General features: G+C 54.0%; 1 protein-coding gene across 4 annotated transcripts in view; it reads left to right on the forward strand.

Annotated features, from left to right (window-relative positions):
- NOS2 (nitric oxide synthase 2) overlaps positions 1–20,236 on the forward strand; it is a 56,564-nt gene that overhangs the window by 27,695 nt on the left and 8,633 nt on the right. For all 4 annotated transcript variants that reach the window (XM_058283816.2, XM_023584889.3, XM_058283817.2 and 1 more), the window contains 15 exons: positions 4,274–4,436; positions 5,236–5,327; positions 6,183–6,324; positions 6,440–6,579; positions 8,347–8,521; positions 8,611–8,712; positions 12,161–12,355; positions 13,275–13,357; positions 13,704–13,848; positions 15,106–15,210; positions 16,582–16,631; positions 16,971–17,145; positions 17,397–17,529; positions 18,382–18,460; positions 19,207–19,382. In XM_058283816.2, the coding sequence (XP_058139799.1) occupies positions 4,274–4,436; positions 5,236–5,327; positions 6,183–6,324; positions 6,440–6,579; positions 8,347–8,521; positions 8,611–8,712; positions 12,161–12,355; positions 13,275–13,357; positions 13,704–13,848; positions 15,106–15,210; positions 16,582–16,631; positions 16,971–17,145; positions 17,397–17,529; positions 18,382–18,460; positions 19,207–19,382 (1,955 nt within the window). The remainder of the gene's footprint in view (positions 1–4,273; positions 4,437–5,235; positions 5,328–6,182; positions 6,325–6,439; positions 6,580–8,346; positions 8,522–8,610; positions 8,713–12,160; positions 12,356–13,274; positions 13,358–13,703; positions 13,849–15,105; positions 15,211–16,581; positions 16,632–16,970; positions 17,146–17,396; positions 17,530–18,381; positions 18,461–19,206; positions 19,383–20,236) is intronic.

A 20,236-nucleotide genomic window follows, 5' to 3' on the forward strand; every position in this document is an offset into this window, starting at 1 on the left:
GACCCTGGAGCAGGCTCTCATAATCGTGATTAAGAGGCGTAGCAATAGTGGTTAAAAGTATGGGTTTGGAATTTGAAACCTGGCTCTGGCACTGACTAGTCTTTGGGAAATCTACTTACCCTCTCTGTGCCTCAACTTCCTTATCTATACAATGGGGATAACAGTGGAACCTGGCCGTAAAATTGTTGTGAGGGTTAAATGAGTTAATTGGTATAAAAGAGTTCAACAGCACACTGGCCCAGAGGAACCTTGACGGTGGATTAATATGGGTCTGTTTATTATGAAATATTTGAGATGAAAGGACCTTAGAGGCCACTGAGCCAAGCCATGCCTTCTACAGGTGTGAACATGAGAGCCCAGTGACATCCTGAGGTCACCTGGTCCTGGCTGGCATTCAGGCTGCCTGATTTGGAGAGGGAAGAACAGTGTCTTTGCACTAAATCCCATGGGGGCCTGCATCCCTGCGGTTCCCTTCTTTTTCTTTCCACCCAGTGAAGCTTCCATGAGTATGGCACTGGGGCCCTTTATTTCTGTAGTCAATCAGTCATTCAGGTGACACACACACACTGTGCTCAATACGTTCCAGCCTATTGTCAGGCATTTTTTTTAGTTGTTTTTTTCCCCCTAGATTTATTTTATTTATTTCTCTCCCCTTCCCCCCCTCCCCCCGCCCCAGTTGTCTGTTCTCTGTGTCCGTTTGCTGCGTGTTCTTTGTCCGCTTCTGTTGTTGTCAGCGGCACAGGAATCTATGTTTGTTGCATCATCTTGTTGTGTCAGCTCTCCGTGTGTGTGGTGCCATTCCTGGGCAGGCTGCACTTTCTTTCACACTGGGCGGCTCTCCTTAAGGGAGCACTCCTTGCGCGTGGGGCTCCCCTACGCGGGGGACACCCCTGCGTGGCAGGGCACTCCTTGCGCGCATCAGCACCGCGCATGGGCCAGCTCCACATGGGTCAAGGAGGCCCGGGGTTTGAACCGCGGACCTCCCATGTGGTAGACGGACGCCCCAACCACTGGGCCAAGTTCGCTACCCTTTTTTAGTTGTTTTTCAATTGCCAGTTGCCCAATTTAATTGTCTACATGTGCCATGAAGGAAAGACTGTATAGCACTGTGGTTAAGAGCAGAGGTTCTGGAGCCAACTTGCCTGGATTTAAGTAGTAGCTCTGCCACTTACAAGCAAATTATTTCATATCTTTGAGTCACAATTTTCTTACCTGAAAATAGGGTTAATTACAGTACATGTTTTAAAGGGTTTTATAAAGATTAAATTAGAAATTTTGATTTCTATATGTTACTACAATAAAAGTTATTTTTAAAAGTCCACCATTGTTAAAAAAAAAGTTTAAATAAATTAAAAGTATATAAAAATGCTAAGAAGAGTGTCTGGCCCATAGCAAGCACTACATAAATATTAGCTTATGTTTGTGGCCAAATAAAATATATGACTATGTAATTTAGGCCCCTTTAAAACTTTAAAATAAAATGCACAGAGGGATTATAAGGAAGAATGGTGGAGGGAGTGGATTTACTGTTCTATGGCTTGGAAAGGAGAGTATGGCTTTTGTGGCACAGCCTTTCATGGCAGCCCGCTGCATGAAATGTCACAGAGCTGCCCCTTTGAAGAAAGTGTGGCTTCTGGTGACACCACCTTCCCTCTACACAGGACCCTAGAATGTCTTGAGTTGGGTGGGGCCTTGTGCTTCTGAAAGAGTCCTCATCTGCCAGAACCTGGGGTCCTCATCTACCAGGACCTGGGGTCCTTATCTGCCAGGACCTGGGGCCCTCATCCTCTGGACCTGGGGTCCTCAACCCTGACTGCACAGTGGAATCGCCAGGGGCACTTATAAATACTGGCACTGGGCTCCCCTGGGCCAGGGGCTCAGAATCTTGGGGGTGGGCTGCAGGTAGACACCCGTGGGCTTTGAAAGCTCTCCAGGTGATTGTACTGCGCAGCCCGAGTGGAGAACCGGGTTGGGGGTTGCCTGTTTGGTGTGCCGTGCAGGCAGCACCTCTGCGGAAGCGCTTTGTGATGGGAGGTGCAGGATCCCTGGGGACGCGGCTCAGTTTTTCACTAAGGAGGCTTTCGGGGTTCAGGAGTTTTCTCAAAGGCACTACCCCCCAATCTCTACCGATCACTAAGTGAGCCTGCTGTGTGAGTGCCTCCTGCTTAACGCGCTCTCCAACTCTGTCACTTGCTCCTCTCACTCTCCCCTTTTGACAGACAAGGATGTCCCAGGGCTCAGAGTGAGACTCAGCTGGACTGATGGGGCAGCCCAGCAGGCGCCCCGAGCCCCTGCTCTTAATCTCGGTGCTTTAACACCCAGGTCTTTGGCCCTGAAGGTTCCCCTGCTGCATTGCGGACGTGTGAGGCTATCCTGGAGTTTGGGAGGCAACTGGGTGGGTGTCAGGAAGCTCAGGGAGGCTGTGCTTGGTGGCTGTTCAAACTCGTTTGCTTCTCAAGGAGGGAAATTCCCTTCCTCCCCGTCATAAGTGTGCATCTTCAGCCCCCACGAGGTCCTGGGGCTGTGAATGATGAATGCATCCCATCCCCACAACTAGCGTGTCCAGCTGGGTGGGTTCAGGCATCTTCTGAATATGAAGGACCGGATAATTAGAGATTGTATCTTGCCAAATGTTATATTCAAATCCAGTTTGCCAATGCCAAAAGCCGCACTCTTTTCATAAGAGCTAATTAGCATCATGAAATAAACATTTTAGTGCCTCCAAAATGTGATTACTGGAAAACTGGGGCAAATGTAAAACTCTGAAGAATCTGGGCACAAAAATAAAAAATAATCATTTCTTACATATTGACTTGTTAACCCAAACTGTGTTCGCAGCATCAGTGTCACGATGATTGTTACATTTTCATGCCAGGGTGCAGAGGCAAGGGTATGGCTAGAAGCTTTATTCGAGGAGGGAGGGCTTCCAGCATTTTCTTATGCCAGCAGTGTCCTTGAAGATAAACATCACTAAGTGTTTTGTCTCTGTGTTTGTGTGTGTGTGTGTGTTTTGTTTTAAATCAAAGAAGAGTTGGCAAGACACCCTTCATCCACAGAAGGCCATTTTGTTCTGAGTTTTCTACTCTCCTTAATCAGGAGTTCATTCCTTAAATAGTTTTGTTTGTTCCCATTTCAAAAGTTTTGGTGGTGATTGGAAGTCTCAAGGTTGCTGTCTGTGTGTGTGTGCGTTTCAAAGACTTTCAGACCAACTTCCTCCCTTTGGGGTATTTTCAAAGTCTTGGAGGAGAGGGGCAAAGCATGTTTGCAGACCTCATGAGGAGCTACTGGGTGAGCAGTGCTGAGGCTGGGGGCAGGGCCAAGGATGGGGTGCAGTGCTGAGACTGGGGTGCAGTGCTGAGGCTGGGGGGCAGGTCTGAGGCTGGGGGGCAGTGCCGAGACTGGGGGACAGGGCTCAGGCTGGGGTGCAGTGCGGGTTAGGCATCCTGTGGGTCTGTCTGCACTGCAACCTGAGGGCTGGGCTCCCAGAAGGTGGAAGCTCTGGCCGCCCCCCCCAGAGTGGGAGTGGGAGGTTGTATCTTAAATGGTTAAGAGTGTGGGCTCATGAGGAGCTCATGAGGGGCTCCTGGATTTGGTGCTGGCTCTGCTTCCGACCGCGCTTTTGTTCCTCGGCCTGGTGCTGAGCCTCCTGCAGCTTTGATACCCTTGACTATAAATTGGACACAGAAATATTCCCCTTCCAGACTCAGTGCAGCCCCGCCTGTGGGTCGCTTTGCACAGCACCTGACTCAAGGAAGCACTTAGTCCCCAGTAGCTGTGGTGGGAGAGATGGTTTCTCCCTCTTTCCCATGAGATGGAGTCAGGTGCTCCCCTTACTTAGAGGCAAAACTTGTTGTTTCTTGATGGGAAGCTCCCCCACGTCGTGCAGGGAGCTGGGGAGGATGGCACCCCTTGCTCCTGCTCGCGGAGCCGAGATGAATGCATGGTTCAAGAAAAAGCACCTGGAAATGCAAGGATTCCCGGGGCCTAGGACCCGCTGCATAATTTGTGGGGCCCAGGGCAAAATGAAAATGTGGGCTCCTTGTTCAGAATTTCAAGACAGTGACCTCAAAGCATTCAACCAAGCCTGGGGCCCTTCTGAGCGGAGTTCAGTGCAGACCCCACGCCCAGGTGGCTGGCCCAGGACTTGACCGGCTCCAGGGAGGGACGCGGGCCCTCCTGGCATCCTGTTTCAGTTCCTGCTTCTGTGGGTTGAACTGATCCCAATTTAAGGCTATCTCATTGTTAATCTTCCTCATGTCTTCCTGTCCCCCAGGGCAAAAATAGAGGAACATCTGGCCAGGGTGGAAGCAGTAACAAAGGAGATAGAAACAACCGGAACCTACCAGCTGACGGGAGATGAGCTCATCTTCGCCACCAAGCAGGCCTGGCGCAACGCCCCTCGCTGCATCGGGAGGATCCAGTGGTCCAACCTGCAGGTGAACTTCCTCAGACCCGAATGGAGAGGAAGCCGGGAGGTGGGCAGGCCCTGGGCGGAAGGCTCCGGAACAGCCGAGCCGAGCGGTGCCCAGGGTTCCCTGGCCTGCCGCCCAAACCCTGGCTCTCACTTCCCACCCCTGAACGTGAGGTGGGGGCTCCTGGGGACCCCCTTCAGAGTTCCAGAATGCGATTTCAGCCCCAGGATTCAGGCTGGCCTTGAAATCGGAGCCTACGACACCATCATAAAGTCAGGCGACCGAGTTCCTGCTCAGGTTGAGGCCTGGTGCCCCGAGAGGTGGTTTACCTCGGGGGTTTGAATCTTGGCTCCTGGAGACATTGATGTATCCTGGACTCCTAGGCCATCTTTTCACTGGGGCGGGGGGCTGTTTATCGTGGCTGATATCGACAGCACTTGGACAGAGAAATAGCTGCTTCTGTGACATGTGCTGGAGGCCCGTGTAGAAAGTGCTCCTGTGTTGCAAAGGAGCTAGGCTGGGGCTGTGGGGTCTGATTCACGGCGCTTTAAAGTCAGCGGGCCTTGGGATTTTGTGTTTGCTGAGGTCTTCCAAGTGCATTTGCCTGCACTCCCCTAGGAGAGTTGGGAGAAAGGGTGACCGGGTGGCCGTGAGCTGGGAGGCTTTGCTGCAAAGAGGAGCATGCACCCCTCTGCTTGGTGTTGGGTGCTGGGTGCCAAGACCGCGCCCCTTGGCCCCCTGGGTGACTTCTTAGCAGCTGATCAAGTCCGAGGCCTCTGTGCACACGGCGCTTAACGGGCCTGGTCGGGGCGGGTGTGTGCAGGTCTTCGATGCCCGGAGCTGTACCACTGCCAAGGAAATGTTCGAACACATCTGCAGACATATCCGTTATGCCACCAACAATGGCAACATCAGGTGGGCGCGCCTTTCCCGGGGCTGCAGCTGGGACCCGCCTGCCCCAGAGTCTTGGGCAAGAGATGCAGATGGGTGTAGGGGAGGCATCTCCAGCTCCAGGAGAAACCAGGAAGAAAGAGAGGAGAAAGACTCGGGCCCATGGGCCTCCCTCCCAGCCCATTTCCTTGGTTCCCTGTTGACTTGGGACATTTGGAGGGGTTGGGAGATCTCTAAGAACTTTCTTCACTGTTCAGGAGTAGGACTCCCTGCTTCTCAGGGTGGATGAGAGCTTGGTTTTCCAGCAAACAGCTCCCGGTGGGGTGTTTTTCTTAGAGGTGGGAGAGTCACGTCTTATCAGTGTCTCCCACCCTACACCCCACCCCTCAAAGAGGCCAAGGCTGATTGGTCGTTCATTCTTTCTTCGTATAGCAAAAACTTAGGACCCACCTAGTTGGGACCCAATGCAGGGCTGGACAGTGGGGGTGGGATGGGGTCTAAGAGGATAACTAAGACCCTGATCTGCTATTCCAGCCCTCTAAAAATTTAGCACTAGGCAAGCACCCAACTAACTTGACCACAAGGAGAGAAGTGCTGCTAAAGAAAGGGCTGTGGGTGGGTTTCTGGTGGGCTTTGCCTGCACTGGCCTTAAAGGAAGGGCAGGAGCTGGAGGGGGAGAGGAAGAAGGGGGTATGTCAGTAGACAGGGCAGGTTACGCAGAGAGAGCTGGGCATGCTGGGGAGCTGCAGGTGGGGGCTCAGTCTGCTGCATGGGGGTCTGCTGGGAGGGAGGAAGGGAGGAGGAGGTAGGGCCCGCGGGCATGGCAGAGAGGCTGGCTGGGGCCACATGGTAACCAGCCCTGTCCTTGTCCTGGGGAAGGTCGGCCATCACCGTGTTCCCCCAGCGGAGCGATGGGAAGCATGACTTCCGGGTCTGGAACGCTCAGCTCATCCGGTATGCCGGCTACCAGATGCCCGATGGCACCGTCGTGGGAGATCCTGCCAGCGTGGAGTTCACCCAGGTGCCCGCCCCACCCCCACCCTTCAGGCAGGGAGCCTGCTGGTGGGCAACGGAGAGGGGCTGGGGGAGGCAGGATGCCCGGTCCTGTGGACTCACTAGGCCTGTGTCGCCCCCAGCTGTGCATTGACCTGGGCTGGAAGCCCAAGTACGGCCGCTTCGATGTGGTGCCTCTAGTCCTGCAGGCTGCTGGCCGTGACCCTGAGCTCTTTGAAATCCCGCCCGATCTTGTGCTTGAGGTGTCCATGGAACATCCCAAGTAAGCGGGCTGGGGGTGCTGGGGGGCGTGAGTTGACGTGCATGCCCTCCCCTCCTTTCCTATGTGGGACCCCAACTCTTAGAAGCCCCTCCTTGCATCCCCCAAAGCCAAGCCAGCAGTGAGTAGAGCCCAGAGGAACTGGCTTGCAAGGCCTGCCTCTTCCCTCTTGCATTCTGCAGCGACTACGCACTTTCATCTCCAGCCTCGAGATTTCTGAGGGTGTGTTGATGGTGAGGGGCAAGCAGAGGCTTAGGCGGATGGGGCCCTAAGAGCTTGGGAAGCAGCGACCTTGGGAGAAGAATCCTTTGAGGTCTCTGGGATCCCTGCACTGAGCAGAATCTCTATTACTTTCCCATGGACTCCCTTAGCTGTCCCTCTCCTGACTGTGGAACTACGCTGACTTCGGGAGCCCATCTCCTTCAGCCCCTGCTCCAGGCAGTGCTCATAATTACAAAAATGTCTCCGTACGTTAAGACTTCCTGTGTACCAGGCGTTGAGCAGGGAGCTTCTTGGTGCCTTGCATGCGCTGAGCTCATTTCCACCTCGGGGTCTTTGCTGCTCTGCTGCCAGCCTGTCCTTCCCTCAGACCCTTGCATAGTCCGTTCCTTCTTGTAATGTCTTTCCTCTGAGAAGCTTCTCCTGACCACCAAATGGAAAGCAGGCGCCTCCACCCCAAGCCTAACACATCACACGGTTTTATTTTCTGGCTTATTTATTTGTTTGCCTGTTTATAATCTAGGATCCAGTCTCTAGGCTATAAGTTCCTTGAGAAAAGTGCCTTTCTTGCCCATGAGTCTATCCCCAATCCCTCGCAGGATGCCCGGCACATAGTAGGTGCTCAGTAAATATTTGTAGAATAAATTCATATGCAAACAAATGAGCGTGGCTTAGCTCCTTTATATTCATATGATTCTCATGAATTTGATACTACTAGCTCTGTTTTGCTAATGAGGATACTGAGGCTCAGAGAGGCTAAGGAATACCCTCAGATCACACAGCCAGTAAATGGTGAGGCAGGACTAGAACCCAGGCTTTCTGATGCTAGAGTCCTTAACCACTGTGTTATGTTGGGTTTTTAGCATATGGCCTGCAGCCTGACACACACTTGAGGTTTAATACACATTTGGGGAAGCGGACTTGGCCCAGCAGTTAGGGCATCCGTCTACCACATGGGAGGTCCGCGGTTCAAACCTCAGTCCTCCTTGACCCGTGTGGAGCTGGCCCATGCGCAGTGCTGATGCGCGCAAGGAGTGCCGTGCCACGCAGGGATGTCCCCCGCATAGGGGAGCCCCACGCCCAAGGAGTGCACCCCATAAGGAAAGCCGCCCAGTGTGAAAGAAAGTGCAGCCTGCCCAGGAATGACGCCGCCCACACAGAGAGCTGACACAACAAGATGATGCAACAAGAAGAAACACAGATTCCTGTGCTGCCGACAACAACAGAAGCGGACAAAGAAGACGACGCAACAAATAGACACAGAGAACAGACAACCAGGGCAGCGGGAGAGAAATAAATAAATAAATAAATAAATAAATAAATAAATCTTAAAAATAATAATAATACACATTTGCATGAGTGAACAAGTGAATGAACGAATGCATAAGTTAATGAGTGACACCTGGTGCACCCACATCATTTCTCCAGGTGGGGTGAGTTTCTAGATCAACACCTGGAAAAGAGTTTTCTTGTTTGGCTCTCCTGGAGTTTTCTTGGGGGGTAATGTGGGCAGAAGTGCAGGCCCCGTTCATCCGGCTCCGCCTCCCGCAGGTACGAGTGGTTCCAGGAGCTGGCGCTGAAGTGGTATGCCCTGCCTGCAGTGGCCAACATGCTGCTCGAGGTGGGTGGCCTCGAGTTCCCGGGGTGCCCCTTCAACGGCTGGTACATGGGCACGGAGATCGGGGTCCGGGACTTCTGTGATGTCCAGCGCTACAACATCCTGGAGGTAACGAGGGCCTCCTGGCTGGGCAGCTGGGGTGTGGGCCTGTGGGTGGGTCCCAGGGACCGACTCCCCTCCTCTCTCTGCCTCCGCAGGAAGTGGGCAGAAGGATGGGCCTGGAAACGCACAAGCTGGCCTCACTCTGGAAAGACCGGGCCGTCGTTGAGATCAACGTTGCTGTGCTCCACAGCTTCCAGGTATGTCTAATGTGTGGCTGAAGACCTTTTGGTCACAAGGTCCACTGGTCTACCCATTTGCCTGATGCTTGATTTTTCCCTGATAGTGTTACTAATTCATTCATGCGTGTATGCATCAAAAAAAGTATGGGATGTCCATTTTGTGTCAGGAACTGTGCTAGATGCTGGGAATACAGAGATAAATAAGCCCTCCCCATCACCCCAGGTCCTCCAATTTGAATGCTTCCAGCAACAGGTACCTCATTACTTCCCAAGACTGGTAAACCCCTACACTTGAGCACGGAGCCGTGACCTCTGTCACTTAACTCGAGGACTCCTGGAAATTTCCCTCATTTCTGATTTTCTGCATATATGCAAGTTTAGTATTGCTTCTGTTTAGAATTCTCTGTGGGGCAGAGGGCCCTGAAGCTCCTGATCAGGCCCAGGACTCTCATTGCCCACCCGGCCTGCCTTTTACACTGCACTTTGCCTGGACCTCATTGGAGGAACATTTTTTGTCTACAGTTTCCTTTGTTCCTCATATAAAGAAGCATCTTACAGATGGAAAAACAGGCCCCAAACCCCAGATTTGAAGCTCCTATAGATTAGACCTCATTGCCCTACCCTGTCATTGATTGGCATATAATTAGGAAGTACCTGATTTTAAGTTACTTTAATATTATTATTCCCTTTTAATTCATTCTCATTCCATAAATAATTGTAGATCACTTTCAGAAAATGCACATACTAAAATAGTGACATAAAGTAGGAATTATACAGAAAAAAAATACGTATCAGTACCACTAAATATGCAGATGAAAGTAGAAAGACAGGAACAGAAGGATAAACACAGACCACAGAGTTCCATGCAGCCTTACAAGCTGGACTGTAAATTTGACTGTGAGCTTCCTGGTAGCCAAAGTGAAAAGGAAATCATAGTTAATTATGTGGTTTTTACTGTTTATAAGGATGAACAAAGATAGTTACTTAGAGGAAATCAAGGCATTACCTAGTTCTTTAAATAAAATGTGCCACACATACAGGGGACAACAAGAGATGCCACGGATGCTGAGTTCACTAAGCTGCGGACTCATTGGCAGGCACTTTGGGGTTTTCCCTTGGTGGAAACAAAAGTGAACGTGCTTCAGAACCAGAGAGAACTGGTTCTGAATCCCAGCTATGGTAACTCTGGTGAATTAGGTGCTTTCCTTGAACTTCCTTGGCTCCCAAGGAAGCAAACGCCAGTAAAACGGAGCTAGTAATGACTGAAAGTGGGCCTCAGTGGACAGACGGATTTGTCCATCAAAGGGTAAAACTCCAGTTGGTTAGGCATTTCCAGAGAGGGGTTTTCACACACAGTAGTCATGCAGGACATGCACACACGCACATGCACACACGCATACACACACGAACAGCTGACATTTCCCTGCTGAACTGCATTGTCTAGGTTCAACAAGATGAATTCCTTCTGATTAATAAGCTCCTGGAGACATTTAATGAACAGCTTTTCCTGATCACGTTTCTTTAAACAGCAGCAGGCTGAGCTGAAGGGTGTTTTGAAGACAGCAGAAACGTTTTTAGCACACACTCCCCATGTTGGAGCAGCAAACGGCAAGCGAAGATGCTGCCGAGCTGGCAGGCGCGGAGGGAGCCCGCCAGGCCCGCTTCCCGCCGGTGCCTGCTCCGGGCCCGGTGGCTGGGTACGGGGAGGGCTGGCAGCGGGTGGGGGTGGGAGGCTCTCAGACCCAGCTAAGGCGGGACAGGAAGCGCCCCTCTGGGGCTGGCCTGGCGCAGGAAGGGCTGGCTGGATCACACATCCTGGCCCCGGTGCCTCGCAGCGAGGCCGTGACACTGGCAGGATGCGGATGTGTCCCAGAAAGCTCTGCTGACCCACAGCCATCCCCTGACCATTGCTGGCCATGTCCCTCCACGGTCTGAGAGTCTCCAGGACTTCCTGGTCGGCCTTCTTCAGGATGAACTTCAAAAGACTGGGCCTTGTGTCGTCATCTGTGAAAATAGGGGTAACGACAGCACCTTCCTCACTGGGCTATTCTAAGAATTAAATGAAAATTCATGCAGTTTCCCTGCACTGCCCGGCCCATAAGGAACATGCAGGATGCATTAGTTATTACTGTTGTCACTCCTTATTACTGTGAGCATCATCAGCTCCTGAGCTTAAAACTGGCCTGGCACCCTGGAGCTGCTATATAGGTGTACATGAAATAAATGGTTCAAGGAGAAGGTGAAAAGCAAGGCGTGGCTGGACGTCCTGGCACCCCATCAACTGGCTCCTCCCGTGCGTCCTCCTTGACTCCCGCCATGTCCTCCTCTGGGGTGCCCTTCGCCTGGCTAACTTGCACCCCTCCCCCGAGGCTCACCTGCTCTTAGCAGCTTTCCCTGAGACCCCTCATCTCTCTGGGCCGCTGTACCCGGCCCTCTCCTCTGCTATCTCCCAGCACCCTGTGCTTGCCTCCATCTTAGCTTCTTCCAGATAATGTGAGCTCATCTGACTTTCTGCTTGCCCTGGTTAGACTAAACCTAACCAGGTTACATAACGCAGAGGAAGGGCTGTGACCTTCACCTCTCCAAAGACAGTTCCCTCCGCGATGCTTGGCAGATAGAAATAATAACAGCAGCTGACATTTATTGAGCATTTGCTTTGTACATTATTCTAAGTGCTTTCCTTGTATTGACTCATTGCCTCTTTTTAACAACCTCATGAGGCAGGAAGTGCTTTCATTTCCATTTTACAGTGGATGGAACTGGGTCTTAGTAAGGTTAAGGAGCTAATATCTCAAAGTCACATGGGTAATAAGAGGCACGGAGCCCAGGGTTTGAATCAGGATACTCCACATTATCTCTTGAGGGACTGTGTGGCCCTGGAGAATGAGGGGTGTGGCTGCCCTCGCTGGATCATTCTGGGTAGGCTCAGATGCCACAGATTCTAATTACAGGATGTGGGCCATTGGGACAGCTTGTCTTCCATACACTGCAGCTTCCCCCGGTTCTTCAGGCTGCTCCACAGACGTTTGGTCTTGGCCAATAAAGCCCACAAGCCTGGACAAAGCAACTCCCAGAACGCCCTATAGACAGGTGGCTGGGATGGTATTTTCTTTGCCTGCACAAAGGCCCTGTGGTTTGAGTTCCCGGCATTCCAAGAGAACCATTGGCTGGGATTGGGGGACTTGTAGGCATGGCCTGAGACGCTGGACACTGCCCCCAGAGGGTCAAGGGCAGTGTGCTCCCTGTGCCCCGGGGCTGCGTGCCCTGTGCCCTGAGGGCTGGCCTGGGCTGGGGGTCTCCAGCGTGTTTGTTTTCGGCAGGCAGGGAGGGACCGGGAGGACGCGTCTCCCGTCTTCCGGGTTGCCGGGCCTTCGGCACTGTCTCAGGGGGCCCTGCCGCCTCCCGGCCACCCCCCTGGTTCCCCCAGCCCGAGCCTCACCTCCCTTCTCGCCTCCTGTGGTTTCAGAAGCAAAACGTGACCATCATGGATCACCACTCGGCCGCCGAGTCCTTCATGAAGTACATGCAGCACGAGCACCGGGCCCGCGGGGGCTGCCCGGCAGACTGGGTCTGGCTGGTCCCCCCGATTTCTGGGAGCATCACCCCAGTGTTTCACCAGGAGATGTTAAACTATGTGCTGTCCCCTTTCTACTACTATCAGGTGAGGGGCAGTCTCCCCGTCCTTGCCCTCTGGGGAGCTCAGGTGTAGAGGTGGTGTGTGCGCGTGTGTGTGAATGTGTGTATGCACGCATGCTCACTCACGCCGGTGTGTGGGGGGAGGACGAGAACGCGGTGCTGTTTTTAAAATGCTTTCGGGCTCCACTCGAGGATGAGGAGGAGCCTTTGCCCGTTGCTGCAGCACGTGGGACTGAAGGGAATGCCTTCTCCGGCCCCTGTATTGCCGCTGTTGTAATGGGTGGGGCGGAAGCGTGCGAGGCACCCACCACTGCACCCACGTCACGGGAGGGGCCGGTAGGCAGTCATGCAGCTCTAACGTGAAGCGCTTGGCACCCGAATCAGGCCCCCTGGGTTTGGGTCTGCCACCGCCTCGCTGTGTGAGCACAGGCAGGTCACTGCACCTTTCTGGGCCCTGATTTTCTCCTCTCTAAGGGGGACAGGCATTAGCTTCACTGTTGGAGGTTGTGCAGGTCACAGGTGCAGGTGGACGTCACAGGTTAGCCTGGGGCCCGAGCAGAGAGCGCTAACTGGCTCTTAGAGGTGGAGGCAGTTGGCTTAAATTTCCTTACTCTAAAGGGGATACGGAGGGCGACCGAGTACCAGGTTTGCCTGCTGAGGAGCCCCTCCTTTCACTCTCGCACCTGCCTCTATTTGGTCGGTGTCTTCCTGGTGATAAGCTAAAAACAAGCAAGAAGCGGGGCCTCTTCCTTCTAGGATGACGTGAAAGACTAAAATCAGCTGGGCACCCGGAGACAGGCAGGCCCAGCCCCCTGGGGAGCTCTCAGGGAGGGGGCTGGGCCTGTTCTCCCTCCCCAGCCAGGGGCAGCGGAAGGGTCTGTCTCTCCAGCACCCCCAAACCCAGGCTGAGCCTCCTGCCCTCACAGCTCCCTTCCTTTCTGAAGGTGGAGGCCTGGAAAACCCACGACTGGCAGGACAAGAAGCGGAGACCAAAGAGGAGAGAGATTAAACTCAAAGTCCTGGCCAAGTAAGTGTGGGCAGTTTAGGTCTGAGCTGCGGCCCTTCTCTCTGGTCAGCCTCGGCCTTGGCCTTGAAGGGCAAGGACCAAGAGAAAGGATGTGCTCTGTGGAGTCTGGCTCCCAGAGCGCTGGACCACCAACTCCAAGGGTTACCTTCCCCCACTGCCTCAACCACGGAGGGCTGAGCGGGGAGCGGGCGAGGGCAGCTAGGGTTCCCAGCGGGTGAGTCGGGTGAGTCGGGTGGGTTCCTTCTCCTCAACCCGCCCCGCTGCAAGCCCCGCCCCTCCCGTTCCCCTGGGGCCCCATATTCTTCTGGATTGTCTCAGTGTACCGTGTGTCCATCTGTCCCCACAGAGCCGTGCTCTTTGCGTCTGTGCTGATGCACAAGGCCGTGGCGTCCCGTGTCAGAGTCACAGTCCTCTTCGCAACCGAGACGGGAAAATCAGAAACGCTGGCCCGGGACCTGGGGGCCTTGTTCAGCTGTGCCTTCAACCCCAAGGTACCCGGCTCGGCCAGAGGGGCTCATGGGCACTGCCCAGTGCAGAGAAGGCTGGGAAAAGTTAACAGTTTCTCTGCTCCTGGGTGTCTCAGAGCCTCTGCTGTATTTATGTGCATTGCACTGCTCAGGAGAAGGGTAAAGTTGGTGCCAGGGATTCCCGAGTGTGTGTGAGCACAGGATGTACAGCTTTCATGGTGTTCCACGGAACACAGTTTGAGAAACACAGTCTTAATGCCTCCAAGCCTCAGTGTACATGAGCTGCTCTAGAGGAATTTTATTCACATTTATGGAACACCTCCTGCTCAGGGTGCAGTGCTCAATGTGTAGGAGCAAAAGGTGAAAATGATGCAGATAAAACAAAAAGGGATGACCAAGCCGTATGTCCCTTGCCTTCAGCAGTGAAGGCTGAATTCAATGCTGGGATTATTGCTACATCCTAGATCAGCACTGAGCTTTGAGGACACAATAGTGAGGGGCGCAGACCCAAGCCTTGCCCTCAGAAAGAGGCAGCAATCGGAGTTCTTCAGCATGCTCTTCCCTCCGTCCTCCCACCAACCCTGCAAAGCAGCTGTTAGTTAAACTAGCGGCTGCCTTACAGATGAAGAACCTGAGGGCCAGAGAGGTTAGGTGGTTTTTCCAAGGTCACACAGCTTTTGGGAGACAGACCTTGGGAACTTGGGGACTGGCACAGGCCAGCAAGATGCCCTGATGGGATGGCTTGTGTGCTAGATGGAGGTGTAGGCCAAGGAGGAAGGGTTAGGAAGGACTGACGTCCACGTAGCCAGGTCGCCGAAATGGCCTCGTGGTGCCAAGTCTTACCTGATGACTCCCAGGTCCCCAGCTGCCAGGGGACTGCCAGGCGAGTCACACGTCTCCCGCTGGGTGGGCCTGGGGAGACAACCACCCTCCTCACCTGAGATGGCTTCCAGAGGCACCAAAGGAGTCATGGCTTTTGTTACCTGCGCATCCCGTTTTTGTTGAGACTATGTGAGAATGTAACGCCGCAGTGGAGAGGTGTTTTGATTTGCCCTGGGAGTTAGGGACTTGGCCATGGGGCTGCAGGGAGAAGGGGAACCCGGGAGGACTTGTTCAGATCCGTTCGTCTGACGGAGACGTGTCAAGCACCCACCTCCTCCGTGCCAGCCTGTGTCGGGCCCCGGGGGATACAGAGATGACCACGGGGTTCCCTGCCGGTAGGGAGGGCTCTGGGAGGGTGTGGAGTCCCCAGCCTGGAGGCTGAGGGCACTGTCCCCGCAGGTCCTCTGCATGGATGAGTACAGGCTGTGCAGCCTGGAGGAGGAGCGGCTGCTGCTGGTGGTGACAAGCACGTTTGGGAACGGGGACTCCCCCGGCAATGGACAGGTGGGTGGCCCAAGGCCCCGAGGGCCAGGGGGTGGCAGGGCCTGTGAGGACCAAGGACAGTTGCTGAGGGGTGCAGTGCAGAGAAGAGCACGTCCAGGCAGCGAGGGCTTAGACGGCTCAGCTTGCCCCAATGGCCATTTGCCTGCCTCTTTCATCGTTATTGCCGTACATGTGTGCCATAATCTTTGCTATTATGTATTTAATACATTTTCTGTGACTTAACCTATCATTATTTTACTTTAAAATGCATGTTTAAAGAAAACTTTATATCCCTCTCAAAAATGGAAAGCTAAAATATAAATTCAAAGAAAACAAAAAATGGTCTTTGGTTTTAGCTGGACACTGTTGCCTAACAAAGGCCTACTTTATAGCATTGCCTTTCTTTTTCTTTGAAGAGTTAAGAAACACAATTTTATTATTGAATAAGCATTGAACCAGAATGTGATCCATCCCAGGCAAGCCACTAAAGAGATTGCAAAGGAACAAGAAAATCTTACCCTTTTTAAAATTTCCAAATGGACACAACCCAATATATACATATTCTCTAGATAAACTAGTCCTCAAGCAAGCGTACTTGACCGACCATTTGTCACGTAGTTCATCTTAAATTTACCTGGTAATTGGGTAGCCTTTGTGTTTGCTAATTGCCTCTATCCTGACGAATAATAAAACTTCTCATATATCCATGACAGGTTGATAGTTAAAATTTGGAGGCAGATACCTAGCTTAAACCACCATGGAAATGGGGAGAAAATGGTGCTATCTTTTTTTTTCTTTATTTTTAAAGAAGCTTTAGATTATATAAACATTACATTGAAAATATAGGGGATTCCCTTATACCCCACCTCTCCCCCTTATCTTGGCTTTTTAGAAAGAGTAATAGCAAGTATCTGAGAGGTGTGACGGCTCTCTTGGCACCGTCTGAGACTTTCTCCCTAGTGCTCAGAAGGATGAAAAGATGGTTGAAATGGGAATAATTTTTTTAAATTACAGCATCTCCACATTTGATGTGTTTTCTACTGGACCACATATAACTAAAATTATCTTCAGTTCCTGGAACATCAGGGTTCCTTAGAGGATATGGGGCCCGCTGTCTGCCTTACCAGGCTCTAAAGAAGAGAGGCTCAGCCCTGGTTAGGAGACCCCTGGGCACGCCCTGCTGGAAGGGCTGGGCTGTCCTGGACCCCCCACGGGTCAGCTGGGGTGACCTTGTCCCCGAGGCCTGGCCAGGTGGTCCCATGCCTACGCCAGTGTCCGCCGGTGGGCCTCGACCACGCCCTGCCAGTCACAGCCAGTGGCACGGCAGGCCACCAGAAGAAGAGGAAAAGCGTTTATTAACCTTGGCCTGGGACTCTGTGCTTCCCTTTCTAGAAACTGAAGAAATCCCTTTTCACGCTGAAAGAGCTCACCAACAAGTTCAGGTGAGGCCTTTCCCCGCTCCTCCTCCCCGAGCCCTGCGCCGCGGGGGCCTGGTGGTGGGGCTGGGGTTGGGGTTCAGGGGGTCTTCTCTGAGACGGCCAGGCATAGAGGGACTCTGGGTTGAGGTTTGTTCTCAGCGTTAAAGGGTAAGCCACGGGAGCCCAGTCCCTCTGACAGGTCCGCTGGCTGTGCGCCAGGCTGACCACGGGAGCTGGTGTGAGGGGGCGAGCCGGGGGGACCCCACGGGGCCGCGCACCTGAGGGCGTGCGCGGCAGGCCGGGTGCGGGGGCTGCTTGCAGGGCCTGCCGCATCCGGTTTCCATGTCTGTCTTTCTGGGGCAGGTACGCCGTGTTTGGCCTGGGCTCCAGCATGTACCCTCAGTTCTGCGCCTTCGCTCACGACATGGACCAGAAGCTCTCCCACCTGGGGGCCTCCCAGCTCGTCCCAACAGGGGAGGGCGACGAGCTCAGCGGGCAGGAGGAGGCCTTCCGCAGCTGGGCCGTGCAAACCTTCAAGGTCAGTTCGCCCCGGGGCTGCTGCGGTGCCGGTGGGAATGCTGGGGCGCCTTCGTGCCCAGGACACCTGGACTGGGCGTCCGAGTGGCGGGCCCTCCTCTCGTCCTAAAGCTGTGGTCCCGGGGGTGGGCCAAAGCGCCGCACCCCCAGAAGAGCACCACCTCTGTGCGCATAGCCCCCGTGGGAAGAGGAGGCCCCCACAGCGCCACAGTGATGATGACCGTTCCCCGGGCCTGCCCGGTCCTCTTCCAGGTGGCCTGTGAGACGTTTGCAGTCCGAGGCAAAGACCGTATCCAAGTCCCCAAGCTATACACCTGCAACGTGACCTGGGACCCGTGCCACTGCAGGCTGGTGGACGACGCCCAGCCCTGGGACCTCAACAAAGGTACCTGCTTCTCTGCACTCACGGTGCTGTTTGCCCTTCCTACCTGGGCTGGGGTCTCTGAGCACTGAGCCCGTGGTCAGGGAGACCAGCGGGACCCTCCAAGCAGAGGCAGCTGGCCCCGGGGCCACCTGGTGCTGCTTCTGAGAGCTCCTTGGGGTGCAAGACTCACTTCATCTGGGGGAGGCTGTCAGGTGGAGGTGCTGCTGGAGGGCCTGCTGTGTGTCATCCCCTGTGCTGGGCTCTTTGCCCACATGCCCCGAGGGAGGCCTCACACTCATCTCGTGAGGACAGCACAGGTGGGCAAGCGGTGCTCGGGAGGTGAAGCACGGGCCCATGGTGACACAGCTGGAGTGTGACCAAGCTGGGATGTGTCCCCGTCTCCCAGCTCCAAAGTACCGAGTGCTGCAAAGAAGTTTTCACAGAGGCAATTCCGGGGCCCAGTCTGTGGACCCACGACTGCCCCCATGGGCCCTGGGCCCTGTGTGCCCCCTCTCCTTGTCCCCGGGCATTTGAGTCCCTGCATCGTGTGCTCAGCATGTGAGGGTGACCCCTGTTTCCACCATGCCCTCCTGTGGATCCCAACCTGGCGAGGTCCTGGGAATCCCCATATTTGGGCATTTAGGTCACATTTCCCAACACCTAGGAGCAGCACAACCATCCTTTGTCAGACCAAGGCTCTTTATTTGTGATTCAGAAACATGCTGGGAAAAGGAAAGGAAAGGAAACTCCAGCAGCCGTCGCAGCGGGGCACCCCAAGGCTGGCATGCCGATGTAACTGACTCCGCCAGGCAGAGGCTCTCCCCCCCACACCGAGGAGCTGCCTTGCCATTCCCCGTCTCTCTCTCTCCGCAGCCCTCGGCAGCATGCACGCCAAGAACGTGGTCACCGTGAGGCTCAAATCCCAGCAGAACCTACAGAGTCCAAACTCCAGGTAGGGGTCAAGTGCAGGGCTTCCCGGGATCGTCTGTAAGTTTTATTTTAATGAATGAAAGAGCAGAGCATGTAGGTCTTTGAAGGGAGTGGAGTGCCTGCAGCTTTAGCAGAGACATAGTCACGTACAAGCTTGACTGGGAACCTCTGTGGCTTGCCAGTACCACTGAGCCACAGGCCAGTTTCCCAGCTGCTTCACTTCCTCTCCTTTGTTGAATCCTCCACTGCAAGGGGAGGGCAAGAGAAAAACTGTTTGGCTCCCTCAAGAACTTCCATTGAACGTTTTGACAGGGAAGGAAACGTGGCCATCAGGGTGAGCGAGTGCCGTGGACGCCCTATGGGTTTTGTTTATCTGTGTCTTTCTCCCCCGTTCACCAGGAAGACTGGTTAGCAGTCCAATAAGAACAGTGTTTGTGCTGGGGACCAGGAACGGTTTCTGCCGTGCCCCCCTTTCTCTGAATTGGGTCTTTTTCTTGGGCAGGTCCACCCGTAGGGACTGGGGAGGGCTGCCCGGGGGCATGTGCAGCCCGCCCTTCTCCCTGACGGGGCAGCCATGGCTCCTATCGGCCCTGCACCCCTCTCGAGCACCCCAGCCTCAGGGGATGCCCAGTCCCGAGCCAGGCCAGGGATAACCCAGACTCATGGAAAAATTAAAGGAGGCACATTTCCTGGGGAAACTGGCCCCCCACCAGGGAGCTAGAGAGGAAGTGCTGGCAGCGTGACCAGAGGCTTCTTTTGCCCTCCCAGCCGCAGCACCCTCCTGGTGGAACTCTCCTCCGAGGGCAGCCTGAACTACCTGCCGGGAGAGCACCTCGGCGTCTTCCCAGCCAACCGGCCGGCCCTGGTTCAAGGCATCTTGGAGCGAGCGGTGGACAGCCCTGCACCCTCCCAAACGGTGCACCTGGAGACCCTCAGCGAGAACGGTGAGCCGTCCCCTGGGAGCTTCCCGCGAGGCGGCCCAGCCTCCACCCCCCCACCCGCCCTTGCTGAGAGGGTAGGCTGTGCTGTGCTGCAGAGAGCTGGCCCTGCTCTTCCTGCTGCGTGGCATGGGCCACCAGAAGCCTGCACCGAAGCAGCCCGGCAAATAGTCCCCAGCCTGTTCCTTCCACTCACTTGGCCACTTCTTTGTAGATTGACAGGTTTATTTAGTTTTTCAATCAAAATTTTAACTGGTCACATCCATGTACCAGACAAGGCTTGGGCTAGCAAATGAATGAGGCTCAGTGTCTGCCCTCAGGGAGATCACCACAGAACAGGAGGCAGAGCACGATGGTGATGGGGAGGAGGGTGCTAGCAACCAGCGCTCGTGGGGTGGCTCCTGTACTCCAGCACGTTAAATGCCTTCTCACTTCAGGCCTCACAGTAGCCATGCACGCAGCTTGCTTGGTGGTGTAACAGAGAAGTGGGAAGCAGTGCTAAATGGTGAACTTTGGAGGTGGCCCAGCTGATGCATCACTTACGAGCTATGTGGCCTTGACCATTTGACTTAACCTCCCTAAGCTTCAGTTTCTTTGCCTGTAAAACAGAGAAAATAAAGCCTTCCTTGTAGGGTTGTTAGGAAAAGCAAATGGTCTGATACACGTGTAACCTTCACCATAATTCCTGGCACCAAATAAGTGCAGGAACAGAGGAATATCAGTTTCCCATGGTCTAATGTAAATTTGTCCAGAAGGCCAAAGAAGGGGTTTAGTGAATCCCGAGAATCTCCTTGGACCCAATAAGTCTTTATGGCATTCTCATTTCATTCTGCTTCCCCACCAAGGTGCCCACTTATCCC

This window comes from Dasypus novemcinctus, chromosome 21, assembly GCF_030445035.2.
Source record: "Dasypus novemcinctus isolate mDasNov1 chromosome 21, mDasNov1.1.hap2, whole genome shotgun sequence".
NCBI lineage: Eukaryota > Metazoa > Chordata > Mammalia > Cingulata > Dasypodidae > Dasypus > Dasypus novemcinctus.